Raw genomic sequence first — 17,156 nt, forward strand, 5'->3', positions numbered from 1 at the left:
ACCCTTGGGAGTTAACTAACCTAATCGGATAAGGATTTGTACTAACAACTAACTATTTACATCTGGACTCTAATTACACAAAATCCAAAACAAACTCTAAGATAAAAACTAACTAATTTACACGGACTCTCGATTAATACCGAATCTATCTCCAACCCTTGGGCCCAATCGGACTCTAATTTTTGTCCGATTCAAACTCTATCGGCTGTATCCGTGTTGTCTTCAATCTCTCGTTTCCAGCCGATGCGCCTTTTCTTGTCCAATTCGGTATTTAATCGTGTTTCAATTCATAACGGTAATTTGCCAAAATCTGACGTTAACACATATGCAACAATACATCATTATAATCCCCATCCTTCCAAGCAAGGAGAACACCCCCTCTTGTTCCAACAGCCGGGAGGTACACATCCACCACCTCTAGTTTAGTCTCTTGGAGGCACACTACGGCAACTTGGGCATTAACAATGGCATCTAACAGCCGCTTGTTTCGCTGCATTATTTAAACCACGAATGTTCCACACAAACAAACTGAAACTTGACATGGAAACAAAACACAGCCACACTAAACCACCGCATTTCCAGCATAGACAACCCCGCCTACGCCGACGACTCCGTTGCTCGGACGGGAGAAGCGGCAGCCGCGATAGGCAGCTCTGCTCCAGACGCAACCTCTAGACCTAGTAAGGCAGCTAGGGTGGTCACATGCTGCGAGGAGAGCAACTCGTCGAAGAGATCAACGTACTTGTTCACAGCCACCTGATTCGGCTCTTCCTCCTCTGCAATCAGCCCCATCTTCTTTGTCACCACTTTTTGCGCCTTAGAGATCGAGTGGCACCTGGCCCCTCCGCCCTGCTGCTCGATCCACGAGCTCCTCCTCAGCCTGAATCCATCGGGGAGGACCACCTTTCGACCTTGCAGCTTTGGCACCGAGGCGGGAGGCCTTTGACCGAGCAGCGAGGGAGGTGGTGAGTTTGAAATTTGAGTGATGAAGGCCTCCACTCGGCCTTGTTCGGTCTGGCTCATGGCAGTAAGTGGTGGGCCTTTCATCTGGGCGGTTGGTGGCCTACGACATGTGTAGGTTAGCAGCAGCCCAGCCGCTAGCGGCCCGGAATACGGCCTAGAAAGCAGCGGGGAAATCCCAGTATGCGCCGTGATTCTCGCCTCCGACGAACCCTCTTCAAAACTTGCCACCCCGCCAAGCTCATGCACTTCCGCCACAGCGGCTACTAGTGTCATCAATGCACCCCTCCCCCTGCCATTAATGCTGCAGGCGCCACATTCGACAGGTAATCTTTGAAGAGCAGACGCCTCGGGGAGGCCCTCTATGTTGCTCTGACCGATAGGGCACCAGGAGCAGATACCGGGCGTGGGCCCGCTTCGGGTGGTGTGCCTCCTATTGGGAAACGTCTCGCCGGCTAGGCCCTCCTTGCCCATCGCCGGCGGCCTGGCTGGTCTGATCTCCACCGCTGCGCTCTCTTGCTCCAGGCACTGGGAGACAGAGCACCATCGCTCCATCGGTCACCTCATGTGTCGCCACCGCAGGAACAAAAGACATTTCTGGCGCCACCAGCGCGCCCCGGGTGCCCCTGCCCGGAGTAGTCGCTTGCTAGATAGGGACCTCTAGTACACCCGTGCCCGCCCTCCGACGACGACAGTTCCGCTAGCGCGAGGATGGCGTTGAAGCTCCGGTGTTGTTGGTAGGGAGCTCGCTGCAGGCCCCTGGCCGTTCCGCTCGGGCTGCCGCCGAACGACTGGCTTCCTCCCTTTGTGCCCCGCGTTGGTCTTGTACCGTTGACCCTCCCCGGGAAACACTGGAAGAAATTTTGACGGGGACCTCGGCCGAACTCATTGTCGTCGTCCCCGCGCATCAGGTCAAGATAAGCCTCGCACCCAGTGGGTGGTGGAGACGGATCCACCACCTCCAGCACATGGACCAACACTTTGTAGTCCAAGCATTTCTTCGTCGGGGGAGGCGGCGGTGACTGCAGGGAGGCCGCGTTCTCTATCTCCATGGCGATCTCGTCGTTCGGGTCTGGGGGGTTGACGGGGGTCGAATTAGGGATGGCCAGAAGAACTTCCTTGGGGATGTCGTTCGGCGCCGCCGCCTAAGCAACCACCTCCAGAGTGCGAGCATCCATGGAGGAGATGACAGCGCCATCCCGCCAACAGAATGTGCACCGCCCCTTCTTCCCATGCGTGGGTTGGTAGGCCGAGCTTGGTCAGGTACGTTGGCTCTGATCCTTCTGCCCCCGCCCGTTTGCTCCACTGACAGAAATCAATCCGGCAAGCCCGGACGAATGGGTTGCCGAAGAAGTACAGGACCACCCGACTGCAGTCATCAGAGTTGGCGAAGGAGACCAAGATGTCGTGCGGGGCACAGACCTCGACGCGGACGTTGTGGCAAGGGACCCCGCAGTCGGTGCCCAGGGCCGCCACTAGCATCTCCGAGGAGATCGGCAAGTGGCGCCCCCGGACTGTGGCGAGGAGCGCATGCGAGTACAACTGTTGCTCCCTGTCTTGCATCCCCGACGTCCAAGGAATGCAACAACGCCAGACGCCGGCCAAGCGGAGCGTCGGGTCACCGCAACAAACGAACTCCATTAGCACAGCTGTTGATGGGGGACAGGAAGCTTGGAGGCCTTCGCTGCTTCGAGCGGCTTACTAGCCGCCGGAAGCTACCGCGCGGGCGGGGGACACCGGAGCTGTTGTCGCTGGAGCTTCTCCAGACAATCACGTTCAAGATGGCCGTCGAACCAGCAGGAGTAACATCTTCTCGTCCCTGGGCAGGTGGCTTTAATGTGCCCCAACCCTAGACACTTGAAATAGTGCCCTTGGAACCAGCGGGGGATCAGGCAGCCTGCGGCCTGCAATAATGCCGGTGGTTGGCTGGTCGGAGGTCGCCATAACTCCTTGCCCTTATGCTCGGTACCAGGGCCCAGCCTTCTTCTTTGTCCGCCGCAGACAGCACTAGGCCCGCTCAGCCATGGAGGCTGCCACATCACGCCACGACTGAGAGGACGCGGGCCCCAGATGCCTCGTAGGTTGTCGCAAAGCACCGCCGCCTGCCGCCGAGGAAGACGAGCCAGGAGCACAAGGGACGCTCATGGAAAGAATTCGCTAGAGCAGAATCATGAAATGTCCGCTAGGTTTGAACCCCACTAGAAGCAGCAAGAACTCTTTGCTGATATTTTGGTACTTCAATTCTCTCTTGGTATCCTTTGTCCACGTCAAGTTTTGTATCCCACTGCCTCTTGCATTGGTGACTCCTTTCTACATATGACATTTGCAGCTTACCAATACTGTAATCAATGTGTTGGTAATTGTGCCCTGCGTAGCTACATGTTGCCAAATGTGAACTTAACTAACTCGGATATCAAAATTTGTACGTTGGATTCTCTTAGTTTTTTCCAGGGTTGATCAGTGGCGGAGCCACCAATATGGCAGGTATGGCGGCCGCGGATGATCTTTCAAATATAAAGGATCAACTTCAAACCTTTATTCGCCATGTTAGAAGAGTTGATGAATTTGCTAGTTGTTTTGATTTGGGGAGTTTGGCAGTGAAGATGGTTGAAACTAAAAGACATGTGATGTTTCCATTGGTCTATCGTCTAATTGAGCTAGCACTACTACTTTCAGTGGCAACTGCATTTGTGGAAAGAGCCTTCTCGGCTATGAAGATTATCAAGACTGATCGACACAATAAGATGGATGATGACTGGCTTAGTGATTTAATGATATGCTACATTGAGAAGAAGATATTTAAAGAATTAGATGATGATATAATCATGAAGCGGTTTCAAGCCTTAAAACATCGAAGAATGAGTCTTCCTCGAATAGCTCGTCGCAATTAGTGGTTAGTGCTTATCCACATATCAATTAATTTTTGGCATTTTCATACTATTGTGATTCATATTGAGTACCGAGTACCATTCGTATGATGATTTATAAGTTAATGCATTATAGCTTCATTTTATTTTACATATGTGGTTTTTATATATAAATTAGAACTTAGTAGTATTGAGTTCGCCATAGGTAGATTTTCGTCTTGGCTCCGTCATTGGGGTTGATGAGTGTTGTATTCAATACGCATGTGTTGGATTTGCCTGTCTTCATTAAGCATTTATGCTATTTCATTTGCTGCAGTAACAAGGAAAACTTAGGTTGCAACCGTGGCAAGGTGATGCTGGAGGTTGTTATTTAATCACGTTGAGTTAAACTCGATGGGTTATATGAAGAGATATGGATCATCAAGGAGAATTTTGACAGAGCACTTACTATAGATGATTAAATAATTTATCTAAGCTTTTTATGACAAGTTACACTGTTATGAAACTTGAGGTTATCTTGTAGTTCTGGTTATCTAAGTTGCTATTCGAACAAGTTTGTATGACAACTTCAACAAGGAAGTGGTCATACGGGATGAAAATCTAGTCTTGTTTTTGGATGATAGTGTTAGACAAAAAAAAATATGTTCTTCTTGAAGGCTTGTTTTCTAGCAGATGTTCGGACTTTATATTCTTGTCCTAACTGTATTTGAGTGAGTTGCTGTAAGACAACATGATATGTTCATGTTTGCCTTTTTTTTCCTAGGCTCTGTACACCCCTGGTTGATGTAGAGCCCAGGTGTAATTTTATTTTAATGAAATTCTTTTCATTATCTTAAGAAATAACTCAGTGCAAATCCATGAGCACTTACCTATGGAAAAATTCAAGAATATTTTTATCTAGGCCAAACTTTGGACTGTTTGGCACTAGATTCGTGTGTTCATTGTTAAAAACATATTTTGGACTGTTTGGCACTAGATTCGTGTGTTGTAACGTTGTTAAAAACATTGTGGGCATAAACCTTTGCCAAGCAAATCTCATCATTTAGCTGCGCCCCTGAAGAAAACAATAACATATCACAGATGCAACTGAAAGAAAAGGGTGGCGTAGCATGATTTTCACTACACAAGAAATGGTCGAATAATAGCCAAAAAGGAAAGGAAAGTTGTCACTATTTCATGCAACTACGTGGACAAAGTGCTCATTCGTTTCGATTGCTCAAAGCCACAAATATCTGTAGTAAATATTGGTGCTATATGTATACTTTTTTATGTACATGTTGACTTGATCTTCTATCTTCTACGTACGTGCCTATCTTCAAAATTTGTCGGGTGTATTGTACAAGAGTGTTGTGATTTGATCATCCCGTTTTGCCATCCACGACAAAAGGTGGTGCTAGCTAGCTATCTGATCTTTTACGACGTGTCTGAATTTGTCCCTTCCCGTCTGATTTCTTGAATCCTTTGCTGTAGCCTTCTCCTGTGGTCATGTATTTTCCACAATCCATGACCAAGAAGATGCAAGAATATTATCGGTCTGCCATAATAAATCACATATTAAATAATTTGCTCCTATTATTGATCGACCCATTGTCCATTCATAAAGCACAAGAACATAACAGTATCAAAAGGTTACCAGGATCCACTCAAAGCCAAGGTAGAAAGCCAAGATTCCTTCAAGAAGAGGGGAATATATCTTCCTCATTTTCCTCCTTTCATACCAAGCTGAAAATCCAAGGGCTAGAGACTTCAGTTATCTCTGTAGTATAAATTCATGCTATATTCAGTTAACATTCACGAATACTTAATTCGAGAGAAAAATTATCAGTTTTAGCCATAGTACTATATTTTTGGTAATTAACTTCGACCAAAATTGATGACTGGAAAATAGCAGATGTTTCTCCTGCCCAAATTTCATACTCCCTTCATCTCATAATATAAGGCATAACTATTTTTTTATTTGTCCCATAATATAAGGCGTGCATGTAAACATGTATTAACTAGCACATATCTTTTCCCTAAATTTGATTATCTAAGTTTTTCACTATTAAAACGTCTAACCACATTACATGTATGTATCAATGCACCTAGGTAATCTAAACGAGAAGGTTGTTATAGGTCTTTCTTGGTCTTTATGTTGGTGTTAGTTATACCCTATATTATTTAATAGAGGGAGTAAGTTCTAGCACTGGGATCGTTGGACCATAAATTAATGAAAGAGAAAAATAATTCAAAAATTTTAGCCATCGGCCGCTATTTCCATGAGTTCTAGCATTCGATCAATATTTATAAGCATTATCGCTTGCAAGAATTGAACAGATAGTTTTCAACTTTTTAGCATTGGAATAGTTGCCATCAACATTCACGAATGCTTACCTTGAGAGAAAACAATTCATAATTTCATTTATGAGACTAAAATGTATATATTATTTTCATTCTTATTCATGTTTGGTAGTTATGAGACCTGGAATATAAGTATTTACGTAATCATGACTCTGTATATCTAATTACCCTAGAGAGTCTCGATTTTATCCACGGTAACAAAAGAAATATCATATTTTCTCTTATATTTATCCTTACGAATCGAATTTTTAGTTTTCAGTCTTTATTTTTTAAACTTTTTTATCGTAATTTATTTTTTAAACATTTTCTTTTAGATTTCTAAGAGTATATATACATCTTATTTATAAACTATTTTTAATTTATAAATATTATATTTGCATATTTTTTTACCGTCTGTCACAGTTAGAAAGAGCGAGACGTGGCTCCGAGAACAATAACAGTGAGCACGGCACGCAAGTAATAATCGGTTGGTGGAGGAATAGGCGGTCTCCCAAGGATAAGAAAAAATCGGCGGTCTCTAGTGTGCATCATCAGTCATCACTGCCGCTGCACGCCCATCTCCACTAGTCCACACTTCTTTTAATTTTATTTAGCACAGTTTCCAAAAAAATTTCCGAAAACATTGAATTTTTGAACATAAGCATTAAATATTGATGAAAATAAAAACTAATGACATAGTTAGGATCCCTTTGAATTATAGGAATGAAAAAACGGAGTAATAGAAAAAATATAGGATTCTGATAAGAATATGGCCCTATTCGTTTTAAAGGAATTGCAAAGGAAAAGTGTAGGAATATGAAATCCTGTAAACTGTATACTGTAGCAACGTTCGTTTCAAAGGAATACACCTAAAGAAAACTATAGAAAAATTTACTATCTCTTCACTATTGAGGTCAAAACATAAGAAAAAAATCCACTCCAACCTCATTTCACAATACAAGAGGAAAAATTCCTATGTTTCTGAAACCTATAGGTTTACACATGCATTCCTATCCTATTTTTATATTTTTCCTATTCCTACGTTGTAGAAATCCTATGAACTGAATCAGCCCTATAAATATAAAACAGAGGATTGCAAAACACAGGAAAAATGTAGGGTTTTAGGACCGTTTAATTGGATTACAGAAAAACACAGGAATTTGAGAAGAGATAAAGACTCAAAAGGATTTTTTCCATAGGTTTAACCTCTTGTTAAATTTCCTTCAAAACTTGTATAAAAGACATTCCATAGGAATTTCATAGGATTTCATATGATTCATTTCTTTGATTTAAATGGCTTTGTAGGAAAAATTCCTATAGGAATAAAATCCTCTAAAATTCCTATAAATTTTCTTTGAATCAAATGGCACCTTAGAGTACTTTCAAGCCTAATTAATTAATTTTTTCGTCTTGGTAGCAGCAAGGGGAGCTAGCTGGTTTCGGAAGGAGTCACATCAGCACAGGTATAAATAAATAAGGAAGACAGAGGCGGGGGAGCAGAGGCAGGGAAAGGAGAGAAGAGAAGCAAGCAATCAAGCAACTAGGGAGGTGAAGCCGTGAAGGTATCCAGGCTCCAACATATTTTGCTCTCCAGACTCCAGGTTAGGATCTCTTACCACTCCAACTCCTCCTGACCCTCTCCGATCCGCCATACACATCTCTTAATTAGGAGTAGCTTGTTGATTTTTGCAAAGTCGCAGGACGGGAGAGCGCAGCCTACTGAAGAGGGATCTCGCATTCACACCACAGGCAATCAGCTAGCTTACCTGAGAATCGAACGACATGACCACGCCTCTGCAGCATCAACTGTTGTTGCTTATCATCCTCGTATTCACCTGTGCTTCTGCACCCCAGGTCCCCTTTTTTATTCCCCCTCATCACCTGCACTTCTTTCTTAATTTCTGCTCTAGTCATCTGATTACATCGATCCATTTCGACCAGCAATTCACCTTATTGTTGTACAAAACCAGTAGATAACATTAAGATCCAATCAAGTATCTTTAATTCTTTACTGGTAGAATCCAATCGAAATTTCTTCTGGCTTTTTCTCCCACAGATCTGTTCCATCCATTAATTCATTTTTACCTGTGCTAGTTCCGCCAGGCACATAGCCAGTAAGTTTTGCTGTTAGAGAAAAATATTGAGTCACGGGACAAGTCCCCAACTCCTCTAAAAGGATAACATATCAATTAAAAGCTAAGGAATTCTAGCAAGTAATTCTACAGGCACCACACCATCCAAAGATGAATAAAATAACGTTGGTTACCAATTCCAGGAGCAGCACTACACATAATATCCTTCGCCTCCAGTGATAGCATCGAAAAGCAAGAGTGGAGCTAGCTGGTAGACATGAACATAACCTGCATAATATTAGCCAATTTTTGTCATAAAAGTTTATCATTGACCAACATAGTTCACTACTCCCAGATAAAATCAATTTTGTGTAGCTTCCATAAGCCAATTTTCCAAAACTTGTGTACATTGAAGACATTTCTACAGCCCATATAGTGGATGGTCCTTCCTCTGATTGTTGAATGGACTGTAGTGGTGTTATAAATTTTCTGCTATGGAGGAGGCAGATATAGATCTGAGTTAGCATACTTGGTCGGGGAAAGAAAGGTTCTGATTACTGCAACTAAGGAAAGTTACTAACAAAAAAAATTATCATTCATAGAATGACAGAATAGGAAGATAGGAGCAAGCCCCTTCAGGCTTCCAGTCTAATAATTACTCTATCCTCAAATTGCTATGTCCAAGGAAATGTCTCTTGATTAATGAATCTCCACATTTCTGGCGATTTTTTTAATGAATTTCCTTTTCCCCTGCAAAAATGAAAGAATAGAAACACCTACAGGCCTCCTGTTTCCTCTACACCGAAAGGAAACAGAGAAGGAATTGTACCTTGAGTTATGTTGTGAGCTGAGTCACATTTGTACATACATATGCACAGGCAACCAAAGCTGCAAAGTCAATCCCAGATCCCCAGCTCACAATCGAGGAGGGCGACAGTTCGAGAATCATCCAGGTGATGCCTTCCCTTTCAATGTCGTCGTTCTCACCTTATCTTTACCCATGGTATATTATTGAATTACTATCCTATTTTGTTGTCACAGGACGACATCATAAAGACAATAAACAAGCATCCCAATGCTGGCTGGACTGCTGCACAGAATCCATACTTTGCAAACTACACTGTAAATAACAACACCCTCCTGTTGTTAGTATTTCAGCATCAAAACATTCATCTCCTGTTCATTCAGTGGCAGAGAATAATCCTCCTGTACAGGTTGCGCAATTTAAACATATCCTTGGAGTGAAGGCAACACCTCATAGCTTGTTAAGCAATGTTCCTGCCAAAACTTATTCAAGATCACTGATGCTTCCAAAGGAGTTTGATGCCAGGTCTGCATGGTCACACTGTAGCACAATTGGGACAATTCTTGGTAAACTCAATAAGAATCTCATTATTCAACTGTAGTTGGTTCTAGTTACTCAATGAATCCACTCACCATGCTTTATTTCCTTGATAAATTCCCACCCAACCATGGGAAATGCTGATTTTCGTGGGCAGATCAGGTAAACTATGCACATCACCTTAAATTGTTAATCCCATGATGGTTTACAACGCAAGATTCTAAAAGTTATAATGTCTTGGTTGATCATGGCAGGGTCACTGTGGCTCGTGTTGGGCGTTTGGTGCTGTGGAGTGTCTCCAGGATCGTTTCTGCATTCATTTCAACATGGTCAGTGAATATGAATGTCAAGTCTGTTCTTATTGTGAAGGTTTCTAAATTCTAACAGGTCTTGTTGGTCCTTATCTTACATAACCAAGCTACTGTTTTTGTTCCTTGTAGAACACTTCGCTTTCTGTCAATGACCTACTGGCATGCTGTGGTTTTATGTGTGGTGATGGTTGTGATGGAGGCTACCCTATCATGGCATGGCGCTACTTTGTTCAAAATGGTGTTGTTACCGATGAGGTATTGTCCTTTTTCTACATGCTACCACATGAATGTTTCTGCATGATCCAGCAGCAATTCCTATCATTGTGAATTATTTACCTGGGCTCTTACAACAATAGTTCAGCTTGATATACTTAGAGAATGCTAAATATTTCCATTGTTTTGCAGTGTGATCCATACTTTGATCAGGTTGGTTGCAAACACCCAGGATGTGAACCTGCTTATGCTACGCCTGTGTGTGAGAAGAAATGCAAGGTGCAGAACCAAGTTTGGCTGGAAAAGAAGCATTTCAGTGTCAATGCATACAGGGTAAACTCTGATCCACATGACATCATGGCAGAGATCTTCCAAAATGGCCCTGTAGAAGTTGCTTTCACCGTTTATGAGGTACCATGGACTTTATTTTTTTTCCATGCTATTTTTGCAACGAATTTTTAAATGAAGGTTAACAGAAGTTATACATGACTGTAGGCTGCTCAATTACTGCTATGTCAGCTTTAAATAAAATATGATATGCAGAGGTTTAGGAAGGACAAGGTCGAAGGAGGAAAAAAAATGAAAAACAACCCAAACAGAAAACCATGCACCCTATTTATAGGATTTTTTTAACATACCCTCGAATGATTGTTAGCTGTTCGTTGCGTTAGATCCAATGGATTTGATTTATTATACTACACCGGTAGTAGAAATTTTATAGGGGTAAAATTGGAACTAAAATATATCACATTGCGATAAATTTGTGTCATATATCATATTAAAATAAATGAATTCGTATATATATATTGCTAAAGTTTTAAATAAAATGTTTAATATATACTTATTAAAAATGCATAGTTAGATTTTAATTTACTACACTACTACTGTCCTAGTTATAATATTTTATGAAACCTGGAACATTTATCTGAGCATTTTTTTTTTTGGTGCACTGGATGGGAACATGTGCGTACTTCAGTAATATTTCAAACATTAATTGATACAATCGGCTGGACACTTAATTTACAGCTCGTACATTTTGAGACTTCATTTATAGCCTTCTGTGGTCTATTACATGAGCAAAAAATAGTATGTTTTCTATCTTGGATGCATATTATACTGCTGATTTAATACTGCAATATTGTCAAGGATTTTGCACACTACAAATCAGGAGTATACAAGCACATCACAGGTGACGTGATGGGTGGTCATGCTGTCAAGTTGATTGGATGGGGAACTACTGATGCCGGCGAGGATTACTGGGTATCTTGTTTCTTTTCCATACTACGTCATTTTTGAACGAACATTTAAGCCTTAATTTGTTTTGGTTTTTGACCCAGAGAACAGTTCTAATTTGCTTTATTTCGTCTTTTTGTGTGTTGCAGCTGCTTGCAAACCAGTGGAACAGAGGATGGGGAGATGTAAGTTTGTGGCAAATACCGTGTTTTTTTATAAGTTCAATAGTGAACTGTAGCATAGTTTGTATTTGCAGCTATTATTAATCTTTGGTCGGTGATACTCATAGGATGGGTACTTCAAGATCATAAGGGGCAAAAACGAATGTGGCATCGAAGAAGATGTTGTTGCTGGTATGCCCTCGACGAAGAACATGGTCAGGAACTATGGTAGCGCCTTCGGAACGGCCATAGTTTGAACGATGTTTTTGGCCTCAGATACGGTTGGAAACATGTAAATTGTCCTGGGTGGTTTGTGGCTTTTGCATATGGGCAGACCTCTCGAGACTGATAGAAGTTAGGTTACTTGTCCAGAAACATATTGGACTAATATCTGAATAAATTTTTTTTATGCTGGCTAGGAGCACACGGTGATCTCAATGTAATCGAAAAACACTGTAACTCTCATCTTTTAGCTTTTGTTTATGCTTATAAGCTAAAATTTAAATTTTTAATCTTAAATTTAGAGTTGATTTTAAAGTTTTTATTGTATTTTTTTTAGTTCTGACTTTTAGATCGCTATAAGAACGTATATAAAAGTTTTATTTGCTAAATTATTTTCTCAAAAAAATGAAAAGGTGACCTCAAGCATTTTGTTCAGTCAACTGCAGCAGCAAGCAACTAGATACACCTGGTTCAAATTACTGGAAAACACTGCAGAAATTACGCAAAAAACCCATCTTAGTTCAATGGAAACCGAGTGTTCTGACAATGGCTGCATTAATCGATTTCCTGGAATGACTAAAAACAGATGTACAATTGATCAATACATTTTGCATCCCATTCAATGTACAGAATGCAGATAGAGTAAAATGGAAACGATGGCCGGTCAATCAATAACATGCATATGGTCAGAATACAAGTATAACAAGCAGAAGCACACTGCTTTCCTGTTATTAAGCGCTAGCTCAGCGACTCTGAAGCGCAGCCGCCGTCTCCGTCTACATGGCATTCTTGTTGACGTTGTTGAGAAGCAGAAGCAGGATCTCGCGGCCAGTTCTCCACTAGCCTTTCTACAGGGATTTTGATGACATCGCGCCGAACACCAATATCCGACACATATCGCCCCACACAGTACATGCCACTTGTCACAATCGCCAGTCCACCAGCACTAGTTGTCAGGAAACGGAGCGGCGATGAGGCCACTGCGCTGAATGCAGCCGTCAGGGAGGCCAGCTGCCCACTGCGCCCAACACTGAAAGAAGTCTCCACAAGCAGCCCTGTCTTGCAGTATATAGCAAAGTCCTCGCAATTGTTCTTGAACAGACTATACATGCCAAACCCATTATTCAGGAGGTGCTGGGCACGGTGGATCACAACATCAGCAGGGTCCGAGGCAGCCAGGGTGCATGTTCCCCCACGTGCTTTTGCAAGGAAGAAAGCAGGGGACACCGCATAGTCGAACATGTACAGATTGCCCCCATCTAGGAAGCAATCAAGGCATGATGTTATGACTCCCTGCTGCTTAATCAAGTGACCACATTTCTGGCAGGGAGGACCCTCCGTTGCTGGAGATGAGCTGAAAAGGAACCTGTCCAACAACGTCCCAGTTCCAATTTCATGTCCAGCTGCTCTTGTAAAATGAATAACCATGGCATCACCGATGTATATCCCTGACAAATGAAGTCCAATATGGCCACAGGTCAGAAACTTGAGTATCCTTAGTCCTCAGCAAACACGTCAAGAGGAAAGCATGAACTGACTTGCGATTGAACCAACTCCAGATGTTACTAGCATTTTGCATTCAACAACAATAGGAATGAGGTACATGCGGTTCACTGGAGCATTGAAAATCAGAAGCAGTAGAGGGATGATGAGTGAGAAGAATGACCGTGGTGGGCATAGAGGTAGGCGGCTCTCCAAGAGTAGATGTGATCCCCGGCGGCGATGTCCATCCGATCCACCCGATTGGAGAGCACGCCCACCATTGTCCTGTCAATCGAATCGATCCCCTTCCCCTTCCTTGGTGAATGAATCTGATGAGAGTCACCTCACCTCACCTGGGCAAGGGATCCCCAATTCCCCATTGCCATCGACTAGATGGCTTGGCTGGGTAACCTACTTCTCCACTCCGCTTCACTTGCTTAGCCTCGAAGGAGACGCCTCGGCCTCGCCCCAACGACAAGGCTGGATGCGGATGGTTTGGGCCTCATTCTTAACCGGCCCAAGCCCAACATGTCTCATATTCTGTGCACTGCCAGTGTTATGGGTGGAGCAAGTAAGCAAGCTAGCTAGCGAGCTATGGAGCAATCTCGGATCATGAAAAATAATGCTAAGCTAGCTAGCTAGTTATGGGTGGAGTGTCCCAATATAAACCTCCCTTCCACATCACTTGCAACCAACCCAACCGAATCTTCTGAAAGGACCAAAATGCAGAGCATTCTGAAGTGCCAGTCCTGATTATTCAACTAGTAATCAACTTTTTGGTAATCTGAGGATTTTTGATGTGGAGAGTCCATTTCCTTTGGAAGTTTAACAAGAGCAATAGAAAGAAACACAGAAAGAAAAAGGGAAGGTTGACCAGTCAGTAGGTACGATGAGTGGAGCAAGTAAGCAAGCACTCCTTGCAAGCAAATACAAGACGGGTGGTATATGTTGATTTGGTGTTGAAAGTTTTCTTAATTTTCAATCATCTGGATTCTGGAACACGTGTGACTTCAATTTCGCTCTTTTTCACGCACAGATCCGTACGTATTGCTCTTGTGGCTTTGATGCTCATGCTTTTCATGCCATTCAACTTTGTACTGAATCGGGAGGTGTTTCCCATGATTGCTCCCGGACCATATCGCCCAATTACATCCAGCAACAGGATCAACACTTAAAAGTCAAAAAAGAGAATATTTTTTTTCTTTCTTTCTTCACTACAACAGCTACCGACCAGACTATCAAAAGCAAATTAACCCTAGTTGCTACTAATTCCTACAGTTCCTACTATCTGCCATACAACTTGGACGAGTGAATTCCCTAGCCTTTACATCAGCTGTAACTACTCTGTTTCCAAAACTATTCCTTTGATGTATGCAAATGCAAGCACTGAGAACAAAGCTGCCAATGACCACCAATTGGGAGAGATTGTGCGCCAACAGTTGCTAGTGTCTGCAATATCTGACCCAAACCCAGAACTGGAAGAACCTGAGCCACCCGGGTTTAGAACTGATGAACCTGAACCAGACAGCGTAGTAGGAGTAATAGGACTAGTGGATGATGTAGTAGGAGTCGTCAAAGCAGGATTATACCCAGCTACGGAGCTGCAAACATGAAAGCTGTAAGCACAATATTTCATTGTTTTTGAACTGAAGGACCTCATCTCAACTCACAAGCTCCCTTAGAAAATATAAATTGAAGGGCATGGTCAAGCACTAGTTTGTCAAGCTTGCACAGTTGAACTAATTTTTACCTTGATGGTGACAACATTGATGATGCCAAAACACAGCTTTCTGAGCCTGCAAAGGAAAGATACACACATTACAGATCTTTACAACATCAACATGAAAATGCATGAACAGTTGTATAATGAGAGGATACTCATTCTTACTAGGATTAACATTGACAAGCACCGCTGCGCCCCCAAAGTCACAGCTGGAGGGTGCAGGGCTCCTCTGGTAATAGCTGTTGAAAGCATAAGATGCATGCGCATCCAAGGTATTTGGATAATAACAACTGCCCGATGGTTGTATTGCTGAGCAATCTGCTCCTCCAATACCACATGCATAGTCCAGTGCATTCTGAAGTGCAGGTTGTGCTGAGCCAGCCTTGGCCACACACCATACTTGCTGCCCTGAAACAACTGGAACTGTAGTCGGACCGGGAGGTGACATGCTGAAAGCAGGCACAATTGGGTTTGTTGTTGGGTTGGTCGCTGGTGGGGAAGTAGGAAATGTTGAAGGGGAGGTGACAGGAGTGATGATTGATGCAGTTGGCGCGGAGGTTGAAGGAGTTGGCAGTGGGTATGTCACAGGCGCAGGTGAGATGGAAGGATTCACCATTGAGGGGGCAGTGATGGGTGTAGACAGAGGGTTCAACGAAGGAATTGTGATGGTAGGATTTGTGGAAGGAACACTGATGATTATTGGTGTTGGGTTTGTAGATGGGACTGTGATTGGCATCACTGGTTGAGCTGGATTCAAGTCGTCATGGACAGTTTGTTTGCCTGCAGTTTAAACAAATAGGAGTAATTAATTAGTCATCCAGTGTCACCATCAGCAAACCAAGGCAAGGTTTCTCAAACTTTTATGTCCTGACAAAGCTGAAATAGCATGCACATATCATTCAAGATAAAACCTAATAAATAAAGAGTAGTACTTTTTTTAGTCTTTACGTAGTCTTTTGTGTGATGTAAGATGGGATTAGCAAAAGTGTTTGCGAGGAGTGGATTCTGTCTGGATGTACTCCCAGGGCAGTTGCTTTTGTTTATGGAAAAATATTTTCATCGCTCCATTGAATGTCCACTTCTTTCTTGCATTTATCTAAATAGTTATTAAAAAATTTGAAAAGAATCAACAAGATAGACTAATACGAGACATATCACTCCACAAAGATACAAGTTCAAATTCAACTTTTACAATTGTAACAAAAACAACAAATTCAACTTTAAATGTGCACATACCAGTTTTAGTTTAATTTGTTTTTTTAGAAATTGATTTTGAAGTTACATGTTTGTGGAGTGATATATAACTCACATTAAACCATCTTGTCAATCTTCTCCATTTTTTATGACTATTTAGGTGACGTGCATAAAAGGTGTCTAACAGATGTCGATATCCAAGCGAGTGATGAAAATTTAGGGTTATCTCCATTTTTTTCTCTTTTGTTAGTCCAGATATTGTTCATTTCGATAATGAAATGGGGGAGGCCCTCCTCTCTTTTTCAAAAAAAATACCTTTTTTTTTAATCATCACTCATTTTGTATTTACCCATGAGTAGGATAGGATCGTGATTCAGACAATTTAGCAGGACTAATGATCCATTTGGGGGTCCTGAACACAAATAAATTTAATTTCCTATCCATGCTCAAGTAGCATTGTACTCTGGTAAGAATGTTATGGTGTTCTCCCATATTCCAAACAAGTCCAAATTAAATCTGTCAGCTCTCCAGACCAAACAGGAATGGAGTGTAAAATCGCCAGAATGCTGTTATAAAATCAGCAATACCTCAACCTAGACTAAAATTGGTGCAGGAATAAAAGGGTTAGGAGAAAGAAAAGTCTTAATCATGTGCCAGCCAAATGGAAGAACGAATCAAGTGAATTAGTCAGTGGAAAGGAAAATAGGAAGGCATCGGAACATACAGATGCCGAGACCAAAGATCTGGCCTTATGGAGGGCAGCAGCTAAACATTACTACCATACAAACTGAATTGAAGGGCAGAGAAGAACAGACCTGAGCAGCAGGGAAGCGCACAGGAGAGGAGGACAACGAGGAGCAAAGGAGCCCATCTTCTGGCCATCCTTGTGCTGCTGGGAAGCTCAAGAAATAGATTTGGGAGCGAGAGGTGGAGCGCCGGAGCGGGGATGAGAGCGTCCGTGTGCTCGCCCAGAGAACACGGTAAAAAGGAAACAAGGACAATTTTATCACTTTGATTACAAGGACAATTTTTAAGCAGAAGTAAGTTGTGTCGGTTC

The 17,156-nt window shown here is 42.6% G+C and overlaps 3 protein-coding genes across 4 annotated transcripts; 1 reads left to right on the plus strand and 2 right to left on the minus strand.

Moving 5' to 3' along the window:
- The first annotated feature begins 7,631 nt into the window (after positions 1–7,631).
- LOC102715170 (cathepsin B-like protease 3) lies at positions 7,632–11,877 on the plus strand. The gene is made up of 12 exons (XM_006664899.3): positions 7,632–7,747; positions 7,847–8,000; positions 9,097–9,171; positions 9,260–9,340; positions 9,433–9,589; positions 9,718–9,722; positions 9,815–9,889; positions 10,001–10,126; positions 10,277–10,495; positions 11,231–11,344; positions 11,467–11,502; positions 11,607–11,877. The coding sequence occupies exons 2-12, from the start codon at positions 7,929–7,931 to the stop codon at positions 11,733–11,735; spliced, it is 1,089 nt and encodes a 362-aa protein (XP_006664962.1). The 5' UTR covers positions 7,632–7,747; positions 7,847–7,928; the 3' UTR covers positions 11,736–11,877.
- A 298-nt stretch (positions 11,878–12,175) lies between these two features.
- On the minus strand, positions 12,176–13,614 carry LOC102715817 (protein LEAD-SENSITIVE 1-like). Of its 2 annotated transcripts, none has more exons than XM_015843488.2 (2): positions 13,239–13,354; positions 12,176–13,148 (listed from the first exon to the last, which is right to left on the minus strand). In XM_015843488.2, the coding sequence occupies exons 1-2, from the start codon at positions 13,303–13,305 to the stop codon at positions 12,439–12,441; spliced, it is 777 nt and encodes a 258-aa protein (XP_015698974.2). In that variant the 5' UTR covers positions 13,306–13,354; the 3' UTR covers positions 12,176–12,438. The 2 variants fall into 2 exon arrangements, with proteins under 2 accessions (XP_015698974.2, XP_006664965.2); XM_006664902.3 differs by lacking the exon at positions 13,239–13,354 and adding an exon at positions 13,367–13,614 and having other exon boundaries at positions 12,177–13,148.
- A 642-nt stretch (positions 13,615–14,256) lies between these two features.
- On the minus strand, positions 14,257–17,092 carry LOC107305505 (mucin-2-like). The gene is made up of 4 exons (XM_015843489.2): positions 16,915–17,092; positions 15,071–15,685; positions 14,933–14,978; positions 14,257–14,783 (listed from the first exon to the last, which is right to left on the minus strand). The coding sequence occupies exons 1-4, from the start codon at positions 16,979–16,981 to the stop codon at positions 14,522–14,524; spliced, it is 990 nt and encodes a 329-aa protein (XP_015698975.2). The 5' UTR covers positions 16,982–17,092; the 3' UTR covers positions 14,257–14,521.
- Between the last annotated feature and the right edge of the window lie 64 nt (positions 17,093–17,156).

The sequence above is a fragment of the Oryza brachyantha genome, chromosome 12 (assembly GCF_000231095.2).
Source record: "Oryza brachyantha chromosome 12, ObraRS2, whole genome shotgun sequence".
NCBI lineage: Eukaryota > Viridiplantae > Streptophyta > Magnoliopsida > Poales > Poaceae > Oryza > Oryza brachyantha.

Excerpts from the sequence above, each read along its gene's own strand:
- LOC102715170 (XM_006664899.3), top strand. The coding sequence starts at position 7,929 with ATGACCACGCCTCTGCAGCATCAACTGTTGTTGCTTATCATCCTCGTA. Across the intron at positions 8,001-9,096 it reads CCTGTGCTTCTGCACCCCAG|GCAACCAAAGCTGCAAAGTC; the intron begins GTCCCCTTTTTT and ends ACATATGCACAG. Across the intron at positions 9,890-10,000 it reads TCTGCATTCATTTCAACATG|AACACTTCGCTTTCTGTCAA; the intron begins GTCAGTGAATAT and ends TGTTCCTTGTAG.
- LOC107305505 (XM_015843489.2), bottom strand. The coding sequence starts at position 16,981 with ATGGCCAGAAGATGGGCTCCTTTGCTCCTCGTTGTCCTCCTCTCCTGT. Across the intron at positions 15,686-16,914 it reads TGCGCTTCCCTGCTGCTCAG|GCAAACAAACTGTCCATGAC; the intron begins GTCTGTTCTTCT and ends TTTAAACTGCAG. Across the intron at positions 14,784-14,932 it reads TCAATGTTGTCACCATCAAG|CTCCGTAGCTGGGTATAATC; the intron begins GTAAAAATTAGT and ends TCATGTTTGCAG.
- LOC102715817 (XM_006664902.3), bottom strand. The coding sequence starts at position 13,463 with ATGGTGGGCGTGCTCTCCAATCGGGTGGATCGGATGGACATCGCCGCC. Across the intron at positions 13,149-13,366 it reads CTACCTCTATGCCCACCACG|GGATATACATCGGTGATGCC; the intron begins GTCATTCTTCTC and ends TTCATTTGTCAG.